Genomic DNA, 15,743 nt, shown 5'->3' on the forward strand with positions numbered 1-15,743 from the left:
CCAGAGAAAAAGAAACTGATACCTGAAAATTAAGGTGCAATTTTGTTTTAATTAAATCCAATTAGGGCAAATTTCTAAGACTCAGAACTTAGAAGAAGGTTAACATAGCAGGGACACCACCCTTTGACAAATGGAAAAAAATTGCATATAGGCTTATATAAAAAGGTACTATCCAATCTCCTTATAAATACAAATATTTTTGCCATCTAGTTGGATAATTTGGTCAATCCCTATTAGCAATAATCAAATTTGTCAACTAGTTGACAAGAAAATTTGTCCTAGAAAACTATTCCTTTTCCAACTAGTTGACAAGTAATTTCTCCCCAGCAACACTTTCTTTCCAACTAGCTAGAAACAAACATTACCCCAGAAACACTTCTGTTAACCATCTAGTTGGCAAGTAACTTTTCCCCAGAAAAATTTTTACTAACCAACTAGCTACAGTTGATTAATATATAAATATTGGTCTAACAAGAGAGGCACATATACTCTAACCATTTGACCAAAAACTTGGAAAACTATAGGTTCTAACACTATCTTAGCTCTATGACTATCTACCTTGGTTCTACTGCCCTAGGAATGAAGCATGGACAGATAACAGACATACATATCAATAACAAATGAACTAACATCATTTTTATACAATCCTAAAAAGGGGGGAATTAATACCAGGTTTGCTTCTTACTCAGTTGGACTATCTGTCTTTGCTATTTCTATAATTAGCCATGACTTGATGCCCTTTTAATTCAAAATATTGGATTTAAATCTGACTTTTAGCAAGTCAGCAAAAATATTTGGATTTATAAGGAGATTGGATACTACTATTTTATATAAGCTTATATGCTATTTTTTCTATTTGCCAAAGGGTGGACATCCAACATAACAGCTTGGAAATACCTTCCTGGAGTATATTTATGGCCCTCAATTAATTACTATTAGTTTCACTCTCCTAACCTAACCCCTTTCTAATATGGCCAAAAATAGCTTGTCTTAACTGTTCTAAGGCAGAGTGATGGGATGGTTGTGGGACCTGGCAGGTCAGTCTTAATAGGTTAATTTTTTTTTTTACTTGTACAAAGAAATGGTAAAATTCTAGTTTAGTGACTTCTTGCTATCTGAGAAAAGGGTTAAGTTAGGAAAATGAAACTTTCAGGGAGGGGTCTACAGGCTAAAGTATATCATGGGGAGGTATTTTAAAGTAGCCACCACTACTCCTTCTCCCTCTAGAGGGCCCTGAAATTTGCCTACATGACAGGTCTAAATCTATTGAAATTTTGACAAAACAATATTTTACCTTAATTTTCCACCAGTTGCTTTTTCTCTGCCTTTAGTTCTGAAAATGCAATTCCAGTTATTTGATTACAATTCTGAGCCATATCAATGTTCTTTTTTTCAAAATTTAGGAAATGTATTTGAACATCTTTAAAACCTTACAAATTGGGATTGAGCAAAGTTGTGAAGCTGAAAACAATTTTGTTGTACTTCATTTAAGCAGAAGATCTATTTTTCAAGGTTTGTTTTTATAACATGCATATTTTTAAAGGTCATCAAAGGTCAGGGCCCTTTAGAGGGAGGAGTGGAGATGGGTACTTTAAAATACCTTCCCAGGAAATACTTTAGCCTGTAGACTCCTCCCCTAGACCCTTTCCAAGAGAGCTAAAAGTCATTAAAGTAGAATTTTACCCTAGTATCTATTATAGACCTCATTTCATCTCATAAAGGTGTCTCATCTAGCCTAGTGAAGTGACAGAAAGATTTGACAGTAAAGTCAGGAGTTGTTGGAACAAAATCAGGGAAGCTTGTAGGGGCTTTTCTGCCATTACTGCCTATTTGAAAAACATTTGCTCAAAAATGGAGAAAGACAGCCTAGCTTTGTTCAAACATAGGTCTGTGCACCCAAATCGCAAGAACCAACTGCAGTAAGTAAGGTCAAAATACTACTGGGCTAGAATCTATACTAAATATAAAATGATAAACGATGTTTGTCTTGCAATGATTTTTTTGATATTTAATTGATATTAAGAGTAAAGGTAAAGTTAATGTGCTTTTTCTTTAAACAGGAAAAGTTGTAGCGGCATCTATTATGTAGCATCATAGACCTCTGTTATTACCTTTTCTGTTTAGGGGCTGGTGAGTGGTTGAAGACAAATACTATTTAATTATATTTAGCACACCAAATAATTATTCTGTTTATTAGCAATTCAGTTTCTTCTGTGTTAAAAAAGATGTTGGCTAACATTGCTAGCTAGTAATTGAGGGGAGAAAAACAGGATTTGCTTCCAACTGTTTATTTACATTATTCCTGATTGATACAAAACTTACAGACAAGTTGTCTGTTTTGCTTGGCCATTTTATCGCTGAAGCTACGGTGCTTACACTCTGGAGATTAAGTTGATTGTTTTCACTTTGAAAGTTTGTGTGTCACACTGAACCTTCTATAAGTTCCTTACCATAAACTTTCGTGTACATTATTTGACTCTCAATACGAAGATGATTAAACAATAATTTAATATGCTTTATCTAACAGAAGGAAATATTCTAAAAAGAATCGGATAAAGAAAGAATTTATAAATTCAAAAAAAATGAGGCAAAAAACAACAACAGTGAGGAGACTATTGCTCTTAAGCGTTTTTGCTCCTTGGCTAAGATTCCAAATACTTATACAGCTATCTTGGATTCTAACCTGCCATGGGAAATTGATCGTAAGATATTTAAGGCAGCAATTGATATCTTAAAGAAGAGAAATATTGTTTAGCAATGATTAAAGCTTGAAGAAGTTAATTTTTAAAAGGATGTGATTTATCTATAGTTTTTGATTGTGCAGAAGAAAGCGGGAATGAGTAGGAAGAGCCGTATTGATACCGGCCGGCCTAGTGGCCTTAAACTGCTGGGGACAGGTAGCTCAGGTACTCGCACTTCCCACAATCAATAATAGTGTATTATTGTTCATAATTGCATGTACTCATTGTTGGCAGACTAGAGGAGAATAGCACTTCCAGTGGCTAGTTTTTCTGAAGAAGAAGTCAAAGAAGTGGAAGGACTTGTTGTTAGTCCATATACCTCCCTACAATTTTTCGAACTGGAACGACCCCCCCCCCCCCTCTCCACAGCAAGGCTCTATGACCGGGAATGCGGAAAAAAGGCAAAAATAAAAATAGGAGGATATTAAAACTCATACGAAATCATTAACAATTAAAATCACTATCAGCTAGCCACCACTGACCTCATGCCAAAAACCAAACCGCAAAGTTTTCTACCGAGTAAATAAAAAAGAACAAAATTCCAACTTGGACTTGAGACATCTGAAGTATGTAGGCACTAACAAAATAAACATAACAGAGCGAAAGAAATATTTCTTAAATTAACCATAAATAAAAAGTGTTACACAATTGTTTAAAAGATACCAAACGAGTAGAGCTTTGTAGCCAACTCAGTTAAACTGTTTCTGGTAGACTGACGATTTGTCAATGGGTTGAAATCTGACCTGACTGATGGAATGATAGGAATCTAAATACTATCAAAATTGTGAAGATTGGTCAGAGATATGAGACACCTTTGCTTCAAGGGACACTGGAGCGTCACTGTGTGTATTGAAAAAAAAAGCCAAAGACACAGTAAACGATATAAAGGGAATTCAAAAAGCAAAGGTTTTTTAATAGGACTATTTGTATCAAACATAAGGTTCAATTTTTGTCATTTACCCTTTAGAGTGGTTTAAAAAGGTAAGAAAACGTTGGCACTCATGTAATAGGGTAGTAAGTTGTGCAGGACCGATTTAAGCTATTTCTTAGATTCGACGCAGAAACTAAAAAAACTAGATTTTTAGAATCGATGCAGGAAATTTGTGTTTGAATTTTCAAAGATTCCTCTTTATCTTCATTTTGACTAATGTGATGCCTGATGAAGAGATTCTCATCAACCGAACTACCCAGGAGTAGAAAGTAATGATCACTAGTTCGACTAGGAAAACCCCCTTTACAGATAAATTTCCAAGCGAAATCCGCAAAAAAATTAAGAAGATTTTGTTAGCCACATTTAATGCCTGGCAATTAGCAGCCGATCATGGACTATTCTTCAAATTATAGTCTTAGAGAGGCCAACAATCAGGGAAAGGAGGCTGTCACCCTGAAAACCCTAGCGTCACTTGTTTTCGAAGCATACGCTGCTTTCCTGGTGTGTTGAAGACCCAAAAAGTTTATGCAAAACATTATTAGATTCAAATAAGCCATAATCCGTTTTCTTAGGTGCGCAAAACAATTGCATCCTACCTTTTGTTATCCAATTCCAACAAAAAAAAAATATTCCTGCTGAAAGAAAGTCAGTGACCTAGTTAGGTAGATGTGTGTGGTCTATATTCTGTATCAAGCTATGCTACATTTCCCGCTAAAAGTTGAATAATTTGAACTAAGTTGTCATTTTGTTCTTCAGTTATCCTAAAGCCGATACCTTGTCTCATTAGGGCTCCTGTAGCGTCAAAAACATTTTTCACAATTTTTCCTGTTTGTTTCTCCACGTTTTGCTTGCTACAAAACATTAGTTTGACTGCTTTTATCAAGTAAGAAATCCCCACGACGGCTGTTATCGACAAAATGACAAAAATAGAAAAGGTGCTTTTTGTTACTCGTAAGAGAAATGACTTGCCAGTTTTCCTTTCTTCGCTCTTCCTTTTGTACTATTGCCACAGACTTTATATTCCCAAGTTGGCCCACAGACTAAAATTCGTCATAGAACATAGTGACAATTCATCTCCTTGGATAGTTGAACTTTTCAGCAGCCTTGATGAAATATACGTCGTATTCTTTTCATCTACTTTATCCTTTTTTGTATTGTATTGTATCAGATTAACGACGCTTCTTGACTACTAAGGTCCCTGCGTCGGCCCTGCAGTGCATTGCTGCAGCATGATTCGATCTCTGGTCCCGTATTACCAAACTAAGGTCAAACCCACTGCGCCACCACAGGACTCTACGTTATCCTTAAAGGATAACACTCTTCGATGTCAAAAAAAAAATCTTAATCTCCGAAACTTATCACGGACTCGATAGAGGTAGCGGCCTTCTGAAAATGATTCGAAACTTTATACATGTCTTATTCTCTTCATCTACAAAGCATTTTGCCACCCTTAAAGGATAACACTCTTCGATTTCTAAAAAGCTTTAATCTCCAAAACTTATCACGGACTCGATAGAGTTAGCGGCCTTCTAAAAAGGATTCGAAACTTTGAATTTGTTGCTTCCATCATCTTTATGACAAAATCGTGTACAAGATCAAGATAACAAGAGAAAAAACTTGATGAAGAGGAGATCAATCATCGACGCAATCGAGATACTCGAAGCTACGAAGAAACTTTTCGAAAGAATATCGGAGGATGAAATAAACAGTTTCCTTGACCGTGCAAAAGTTTTGCCAGAAAGAGGGACATGAATCCCTACCGACAGGGTTGAGAAGGAAAAAAATCGGGTAGCATAACGATAGTAGCGCTATGATTCTCTAGCTGCAGGCTTGGGAAGTACAATTCTTGTCAGTATATTGAGACTAGCGCCCCAAACTCCCCTAGCGGCAAGGTGGAGAACTAAAATTTCTGGTAGGGATATACAATACTTTTGGTAAATAAGATTTCCTAAAATTCTAAGAATAATACATCATGCAAAATGTAAGAACATATTTTCGATGTAATTTTGTTTTGTGGGAAGTTTGAATGCTATGTAGGTGGGCGTAGAAATAGGTTAAAGGTCAGACACCGTCTAGATGTTGCCTTTCAGGTTAATGGTCAGAACACATGTTTATCGAACTGTTTGATTATCGAATTTGTATTAAATATTGCTTAACTTGACACTGATCATCCATACAACAGTTCCAATTCGTAGCATCTGGTTATGAATACGCTTTTTAATGATAATTTCTGAACTCATACTCACCAACTAGATGAAAAAAAAATCTTTTTTGTAGGATATACAGAATATATAAAGATCAATTACTTGAGTTAATAGGCATTTAATTACTTAGTTAATAAGCATATTTCAGGAAATAATTTAGGCTGGCTCTTTTGCCACTGAATATGCATAAAGTCCTTCCTGTCAATTTAATAGAGCATAATATCATTTAACAGATTTACAAGGCATTAAGTGACTTTCACACTGCGTACATAATTTTTAAGCTAAATTTCATTGGGCATAACACTTGAGAAAAAGCAAGTTCTTTCACAGTAGACTAACGTAAAAACTAACAAAATCAAGGGATCATCGTCTTAAATCATTACAATCTTCACAAGAAAACTAAAATGTTTATAATTAAAAATGGGGAACGGAGTTTCAAGCTCTGAAGATTATGAAACGGTAATTAAAGCGTGAGAGACTTTCTTTGGAAAGTTTATTTATTTATTTTCAAAATCAGTCTGATCCTGAAACTCTGTTCTAATGCTACTTTGTTGTCTTTCCATAACCTAACATTTTTCTACATTTACGCAGCGTAAAGACGTGATGCTGAGCTCTGGTCTACTTGGCACTGCCTAAGTTAGCAGCAAATATGGCCCCGTAAAATTATCTATCGTACCAAGAAACTTTGAAGGGTTAGACGATGAAGGGTGAAAGAACAATAAGTTAACATACTGCATATGTTTTCCAATTTACACACTTCCGACTCATGATTTTCAAGTTACGAAAAAAAAAAATAATATACGCTCTGCTCAAGTCACAACAAATCACGGAAAGGCGATTTAGGTACATTACGTTTATTTTTACTAGTAATTTGCTTTTAGCCCTAAGTCCTTACTTCTATTACTGTAAATGTTTCGTCAATTTACTGGACACTGCCTTAATATAAAAATTATAAACAATTGTGTATAGTAATAACTGATTTTATGTCATTTGAGAATCTATCAAGTAAGCTGTTCAAAGAGTTTTCTTTCGTTTTGGGGCCTTATCTAAGTCTATATCAGATTTATGACACGGTGTTCATTTCTGTCTCTTTAACATTCTTTCCAAATTAGATCTTCTTTTCGTCACATTCTTCGTAATTTTGCTTATCTGCCTTTTGTTTCTTTTTTTTACGACTCAGCTGTTTTTTACAATTTGCATTAAAAAACAAAAATCATTTATTGAGTATAATACAAGATACAAAAAGACGAGGAAAACTTTATCCATTGCATTGTTTTATCCCTGACAGCAATGGAAGGTAAAGATACAAAACATCTAGTAAACATGAGACACTACTGATACTGAAAAAAAGAGCTTAAGCTTTCTTTTTCAGCCACCGACTTATAGTCTGTAAAATAACCTGCCGAGCTTCTTTCAATTCATTTGTATCTTCATCTCTTGATGGGTACATATCAGCGCAGTGTGAAGTATCTAAAAAATTACATAATAAACATTAGCGTCATTTCTATAAATAAATCTTGACAAATTAAAAAAAAAAAAAAACATTGAGAAATATTGTGGGTGTTGTCCAAGAGTAAAGAGAACAGGAGTGTAATTTCGTCAAAACCTTAGAGGGAAGGAAGGGCATAGTTGGAGCATATTCTCCCAAGTCAAGTGAAAATGACAGGGAAAAATTAACCATATAGTACCATAAAGGGAAAGGCATACTAAAGAATAGTCTCCCTGGATAGTTGAATTATGTAGGTCTATCTTCCTTTGACAAGATTTCTGAAGAACCTAAATTCCACTAGGGGGTGTAAATTGGGGTCTAGAGGGATATTTGGCCCACCTCCTACCGTAAAGGAAATTACGACCCTGAAAGAAAAGGAAAAAAATTTCCAAATACATATCATTTGTACAGTTGAACTTTAAAACGGGAAGGGATAATTCCAACTAAACTTCGCTTAACTAAATCGACGTTAAAAATAAAAATAGATTGACTTTATAATAAAAAACAAGTCACAATATATTTGAAGGTTAACATGCATATTAGTGAACAGCTTTAATATTCTAGAGGAGGAGAGGAGGTCTAGAGGAGGCGAGGTAGAATCATATTATTTCACATACGGTAGGTTATCGTTGCGAACTGCTATAGATTGAGGTTGCGATAAAAAAAAACACAAACAATTACAATACGTCTGAAGTTTAAATAGGCTTAATTAAATACTTTTAAGCTTTGACGAGAATACCAAGAAGGAGAGATTTATTCATTATACGTTATAAACCTCATTCCGTAAGTCTTGATTCTTAATATTAAAACACAGTTTCTTCACGGAACTGTGGCGTAATGCACCAAATATATGTCCTGGTGCCACCAGTTTTGCCTAAAAGGTGAATTTGAGCCCTAAAATTGAGCTCTCTCAAAATTTTCATTTGATGCATTTGATGGAAAGAGGATGTTTGTTTCAGGGGATAGATACCCTCAGTTAACTTTTGACTCGTAAAAAGGTAACTAGAACCTTCAATTTCCAATCAAATGAGCCACCTTCGATGTTTATGCGACCACCCCTTACATAAAATCCTTATAGGCTCCAGGACACAGCTTAAAACACTTGCCCCTGGGCTCTGGGGGAATGTGTCCACCCCGGAGTCTTTGTTATCTGATGTGTGAACTATTTAAAAGAACTGTCTATCTCAAAATTTGCATCAAATGGGTTTGGAGAAAAAAGGGCTAGAGGGATCTAGTTGCCCTAGGATCTCTTTTGAATCTTAAAGAGTGAACTAGAACTTTCAATTTTCAACCAAATGAGCCTTCTCCAAAGTTTGTACGAGCATCCCTTCCATAAAAACCAGATATGCCCCCAGAGCATAACTTGAAACACCTGCCCCGGGCTTTGGGGGTTTGCGTTGACACCGGGGTTAGCGTTAACACTGGAGTTTTTAAATTTTTATCCAATGGGTTAGGGGAAAAAGGGTGTGGAGGGGCTACTTTGCCCTCGGATCTCGTTTGGCTCTTCAAAAGTGAACTAGGATATTTCAATATCCATTCAAATGAGCCCTCTCTGAAGTTTATATGAGAATCTGTTCCATGAGAACCATACATGCTCACAGGGCAAAACTTACAACGCCTAGCCCCATGTCCAGGGGGTGTATCGACATTTGACTAAATTTTTCAGACGGGTTTGGGAAAAAAAGAGAGTGGAGGGGGGGGGGGCTAGTTGGCCTCGGATCTCTTTTGACTCTTAAAAAGTAAACTAGAACTTTCAATTTACAATCAAATGAGCCCTCGCTGAAGTTTATACGACCACCCCTTACATAAATAACCTTATACGCCTCCAGGACAAACTTAAAACACTTGCCCCTGGGCTCAGGGGAATGTGTCGACCCCGGGGTTTCCGTTATCTAATGTTTGAACGATTTAAAGAAATGGCTATCTTAAAATTTGTAGGGGGGTGTACAGGGGGTGTATCGACATTTGAGTAAATTTTTCAGACGGGTTCGGGAAAAAAGAGAGTGGGGGGGGGCTAGTTGGCCTTGGATCTCTTTTGAATCTTAAAAAGTGAACTAGAACTTTCAATTTACAATCAAATGAGCCCTCGCTGAACTTTATACGACCACCCCTTACATAAATAACCTTATACGCCTCCAGGGCAAACTTAAAACACTTGCCCCTGGGCTCAGGGGAATGTGTCGACCCCGGGGTTTCCGTTATCTAATGTTTGAACGATTTAAAGAAATGGCTATCTTAAAATTTGTAACGAATGGGTCTGGAGAAACAAGGGCTAGGGTGGCTCTAGTTGCCCTTGGATCTCTCTTGAATCTTAAAAAGTAAACTAGAACTTTCAATTTCCAACCAAATGAGCCTTCTCCAAAGTTTATACGAGGATCCCTTCCATAAGAACCATATATACCCCTAGAGCACAACTTACAATGCCTGCCCCAGGCCCTGGGATTTGCGTTAACACCGGAGTTTTTCTTACCCGATCTTTGAAGTATTTTTAACAAAATGGGTATCTCTAATTTCTTATCGGATTGGCATGGGAAAAAAAAGGCGAAGAGGGGCTACTTTGCTATTGGATCTTGTTTGGCTCTTAGAAAGTGAACTAGAACTTTCAGTTTCCTTTCAAATGAGCCCTCTCTGAAGTTAATACGATAATCCTTTTCATAAGAACCAGATATGCCTCATGGGCATAACTTATTACAGCAGTCCCCAGGTCCTGGGGAGGGGGGCGGGGTGTTTCAACAGCGGGTTTTTCGTTATCTGACCTTTGAACTGTTTTACAAAAAAATTGCTATCTCAAAATTTATATCGGATGAGTTCTGGGGAAAAGGCGTGGGGGGACTAGCTACTCTTCGATTTCTTTCGACTCTTAAAAAATGAACTAGAGCTTTCAATACCAATTCAAATGAGCCCTCTCTGAAGTTTATACGAGTATTATAAGAACCATAAGAACCATATATGCCCACAGGGCATAACCTGCAAGCCTACCACCAGGCCCGGGAGTGTATTGACAGCGGAGATTTTTTTATATGACCTTTAAACCATTTTTAACAAAATAGCGTTCTCAAAATTTTTATCAGACGGGCTCGGGTAAAAAGGGTGTGTGTGGGGGGAGTCTAGTTACATTTGAATCTCTTTTGACTCTTAAAAAGTGAACTAGACCTTTCAATATCCAATCAAATGAGCCCTCTCTGAAGTTTATACGAGCATCCCTTCCATTAAAACCATATATGCCCCTAGGGGACAACTTACAACACCTGCCCCCGGGCACTGTGTTGTTATCTGATCTATGAACTATTTTTAACAAAATGGTTATCTAAAAAATTTTCAGCTGCAATTGGGGAAAAGGAGACGTGGAGCTAGTTGCCCTCTGATCCTTTAGACTCTTAAAAGTTGAACTAGAACTTTTTCCATTTCCAATCAAATGAGCCCTCTCTGAAGTTTATACGACCGTCCCTTCCATAACAACCATATATGCCCCCAAGACAAAACTTGCAATGCTTGCCGACGGACCCTGAGGGATTGCGTCGACACAGGAGTTTTTCTTACCTGATCTTTGAATTATTTTAAAAAATGACTATCTCAAAGTTCTTATCGCATACCAAATGCATCTGATAAAATATTGAGATAGCCATTTTGTTGAAAATAGTTAAAAGATCAAATAACAAAAAATCCAGTATGGACAAACCCTCCAGGGCCCGAGAGGTAGGTACTGTAAGGTATGTCCTGGGGGCGTATATGGTTCTTATGAAAGGGATGCTCGTATAAACTTCAGAGAGGGCTCATTTGATTCGAAATTGAAACTTCTAGTTCATTTTTTAAGAGTCAAAAGAGATCCGAGAGCAACTAGTACCACCCCACCCATCCTTTTCCCCAAGCACATCCGATACAAATTTTGAGATAGCCATTTCGTTAAAAATAGTTGAAAGGTCGAATAAGAAAAACTCCTGTGTCAACGCAAGCCCCCAGAGCCCCCCAGGGCAGGCGTTGTAAGTTATGTTCTGGGGTCATATATGGTTCTTATAGAAGAGATGCTGGTATAAATTTAGGAGAGGGCTCATTTGATTAGAAATTGAACGTTCTAGTTCAATTTTTAAGACTCAAAAGAGGTCGGAGGCAACTAGCCCTCCCTCCACGCCCTAGTTTTCTTCAGACCGATCCGACAAGAACATTGGAATAGCTATTTTTTGTAAATCAGTTCGATGGTAAGATAAAAAAAAAAACTCTGTTGTCAACACTCCCCCCTCCCAGGGCCCGGGTACTGGAGTTGTAAGTTATATCCATGAGCCATATACTGTTCTTATGAAAAGGATGATCGTATAAACTTCAGAGAGGGCTCATTTGATTGGAAACTGAAAGTTCTAGTTCACTTTTTAAGTGTCAAAAGAGATCCGAGGGCAAACTAGCCCCTCCACACCCTTTTTTCCCCAAACCTATCCGATAAAAAATTTTAGATACCCATTTTGTTAAAATAGTTTAAAGATCGGATAAAAAAACCTCCAGGGTCAACACATCCCCTCACAGCCGGGGGGCAAGCGTTTAAAGCTATGCCCCGGAGGCTTATAAGGTATTTATGTAAGGGGTGGTCGTATAAACTTCAAAGATGGCCCATTCGATCAGACATTGAAAGTTCTAGTTCACTTTTTAACAGTCAAAAGAGATCCGAGCCTAACTAGCTCCACGTAGCCCTTTTCCCAAGTCCAAACATCAGATCATGAAAACTCCAGGATCGATAAAACCCACCAGAGCCCCGGGGAAAGTGTTTTAAGTTATGCCGCGGAGGCTTATAAGGTTTTTATGTAAGGGGTGGTCAAATAAACTTCGAAGGTGGCTCATTTGATTGGAAATTGAAGGTTCTAGTTACCTTTTTACGAGTCAAAAGTTAACAGAGGGCATCTATCCCCCCCTGAAACAAACACCCTCTTTCCATCAAATGAAAATTTTGAGAGAGCTAGTTTGTTTGAAATAGTCCAACGATAACATAACAAAACTTCGGTGTCAACATACCCCCCCCCCCCCCCCCGAGCCAAGGGAGGGGCTGTAACTTATGCCGGGACATAAGAGATTTTTATGGAAGAGGTGGTCATATGAGCCTTGGAGGGGACTCAAACGATCAGAAATTGAGAGTTCTAATTCACCTTTTAAGAGTCAAAAGTAATCCAATGGCAACCAGCCCCCCTCCCTCCCAGCCCTTTTCCCCAAATGTGTCCAATCGAATTTTTATACAGCCAGTTTGGTCAAAATAGACCAAAGAAGATATAACACAAACTCCAGGGACAAAACAGGCCTCCCCAGAACCCAGGGGCAAGTGTTGTAAAATGTGCCCTGAGGACATATAAGGTTTTATGAATTTCCGAGAAGGCTTATTCAATTGTAAATCATAATTTTTTGTGCCCTTCTCAAGAGTCAAAATTGATCGGAGGGCAACTAACACCCCCCCGCCCTCCCAAGGCCCTTTTTCCCCAAATGCATCCAGTCAAAGTTTTTAAGATAACTATTTTGTTCAAAATAGTTTAAAGATCAAAAATAAAAACTTCTGGGTCGACACATCCCCCTAGAGCCCAGGCAGGAGTTGTAAGCTATGCCCTGAGGGCAAAGAAGGTTTTATGTAAGGGATGGTTGACTGGTTGTATAAACTTCAGATATGGCCCGTTTGATTGGAAATTGGAAGTTCCAGTTACTTTTTTAAGGGTCACCAAAAGTGATCGGACGGTATCTACCCCCCCCTCCTTCCGCACTTCTTTTCCCCCGAATACATCCGATAAAAATTTTCACTTTTCTTGAAAACACTCCAAAAATGAAATTACTATAAACAAGGGAGTTGAGAAATCCTCCATACCACCCAGGACAAGAATTGTAATTTATGTAAGTTATACGTTCTTAAGAATCGAAGTGATCAAAAAGTAACAAGCCCAACTCCCCCTTTGAATTTATCTCCAAATGCATCTTATCAAAATTTTTAAACAGCCATTTTGTTCAAAATAGTCCTAAATAAAAATTACTATAACTTAGGGGTTGAGAAATCTTCCCTAGCCCCTGAGGCAAGGATTGTAACTTTTGTAAGTTGTCCATTATTAGAGTAAAAGGTTATGTGGAAGAAGCGGTCGTATTAAATTTTGAGGAGGCTCATTCGATCGGAAATTAAAACTTCTAGCTCTTTTTTAAAAGTCAAAAGTGATCAATGGCTAACTAGACCTCGTCCCACTTTCCCAAAGGGCATCCGGTCAAAATTTGAAAATATCCATTTTGTTCAAAATAGTTCAAAGACCAAATAACTACACTTCTGGGGTTGACCCCCCCCCAGCCCCGTAGAAATATCTCTGAGTTACCTAAATCAAAATCTTGTTTTGAAATGAGCAGTTTTTTAAAAACTTGAAACGTTTTGCAAACAAAAAATAGACAAAAATCAATTTAAAAAACTTTCCGAAAGTATTTTTCTCATTTTTTTCCCGAAAGAATTGGGGTTACGTACTTCTAATGAATGGTGTCTACACTACAAACAAGAATATGGCTACTGACAGTTTCCCTAACGGTAAAAGTAATATTCTCTTAATTAAATAACCGATTTACTTAGAATTATCACTCTCCTACTTAAATGGTTACAAAGTTCTGCGAAATTAGTTTACTTTTTTTTTTACTATAGTAACTAGAGAACAGAATTGAAAGACAAGTGCGAATTGGATCAAGGATTAGTTGTTAGCCTGCGGTCGTCTTGAGGGAGTAGGCGTTATGTGCTTCTAATGAATGGTGTCTACACCAAACAAGAATATGGCTACAGACAGTTTCCCTAACGGCAACAGTATCATTCACTTACTTAAATAACCAATTCTCTTACTTAGAATTATCATTCTGTTACTTAGGTGGCCACAAAGTTATATAAAATTAGTTTACCTTTTTTTTTTATTATAATAATTGGGAGAACAGAATTCAAACACAAGTGAGAATTAGATCATGGATTGTTTGTTAGACCGCGGTCGTTTTTACCGCGTTAGGGGTTATGTACTTTTATTGAATGGTGTCTTAAATAAAAACAAGAGCATGGTTACTGACCATTTCTCTATCGGTAAAAGTATAAGGCCTACTGCATATTTGGCGCTTTACTAAAAGGAATTATATTACAAATATTTTCTTTTGTTCTTATTACAACATTGAAAATGAAATTACAGTGAAATCAGAACAGGGTTTACTAGCTCCACTAGGTCCTGCGGCTTTCACTATTTTCGTAGTTTTGGAGATTTCCCCGAAAATCTTGCAAAAAAAGCGGCAAAACGCTTGGGCCTAGAGGCGTCAAAGCTTTAAATCCGGCCTGGGTGAAAAAATATTCAGCTGGTGAGATTTCAGCAATTAAATCCAATGTTCAGTTTAATTTATTAGTTCTCGCCAAATCTATCAATTTATTTTGGAATAGAAAATATTTTGAAATAGGGAATTTTAAAAAACTTGAAACTTTGGTCATCAAAAACGAACAGATATTAATTAAAAAGAATTTCCGAAAAAGAGGTTTTCTAAAGAAAAAGTAAGACCAGAAGAAATAGAAACCTGCAATAACTTAAACTCAAAACAACCTGAAATTACTAGTAAAGAATAAATGAAACCCAAATATAATTTGTGTGATATAATTCGTCTTCAGTAAAGCGCCAATGACGCAGTAGGTTTTAGACTTTTACATTGAAAGAAGTACGCAAAACCCAAACTCTTCTTTGTAGAAATCTTTGTTCGTTTCAAGATGAATTTCATATTCAATTTCATTTTCACTCGTTTTAAGATTCTATTCACTCATTTTCATTTGTAACTATTGTTTCTTTGTTTGCTACGATTGTTTATTTAAATTTATTAGTACCTGTTCATGTTTTTGCCACGATTGTTTATTTAACTTCTGTACGTTTTGGGTTTCATTTATTCTTTAATTGTAATTTCTGACTGTCTAGAGTTTGAGTTATTGTAGGTTTTTATTTCTAACAATCTTAAGTTTAATATGGCTTTATTTTTCCTTATAAAACTTCTTTTTCAGAAAGTATTTTTTATATTAATACTATATAATAGTATACAATACTACACTATACTATATAATACTACAGTACACTATGCAATACACTACAACACATTATACTATCCAATACACTACACTATATAATAATATACAATACTATATAATATAATACTACAATATGATACAATACAATAAAACTATGCAATACAATACAATACATTATCCTATCCAATACACTACACTATATAATATTATACAATGCTATATAATATAATACTACAATACGATACAATACAATACACTGTACAATACAATAGGAATTAGCCTACAAGGAAGGAGTTTGCCTTCAATGATCTTCGGAGTTGGCCTTCTATGAGTGCTACGTTAAAAAAAACTA

The 15,743-nt window shown here is 36.6% G+C and overlaps 1 protein-coding gene across 1 annotated transcript in view; it reads right to left on the minus strand.

Annotated features, from left to right (window-relative positions):
• Positions 1-7,075: 7,075 nt before the first annotated feature.
• LOC136027999 (thymus-specific serine protease-like) overlaps positions 7,076-15,743 on the minus strand; it is a 53,907-nt gene continuing 45,239 nt past the window's right edge. Inside the window, 1 exon segment of the mRNA XM_065705525.1 lies at positions 7,076-7,346. Within this exon segment, the coding sequence (XP_065561597.1) occupies positions 7,231-7,346 (116 nt within the window). The 3' untranslated portion in view covers positions 7,076-7,230.

Source organism: Artemia franciscana, chromosome 6 (genome assembly GCF_032884065.1).
Source record: "Artemia franciscana chromosome 6, ASM3288406v1, whole genome shotgun sequence".
NCBI lineage: Eukaryota > Metazoa > Arthropoda > Branchiopoda > Anostraca > Artemiidae > Artemia > Artemia franciscana.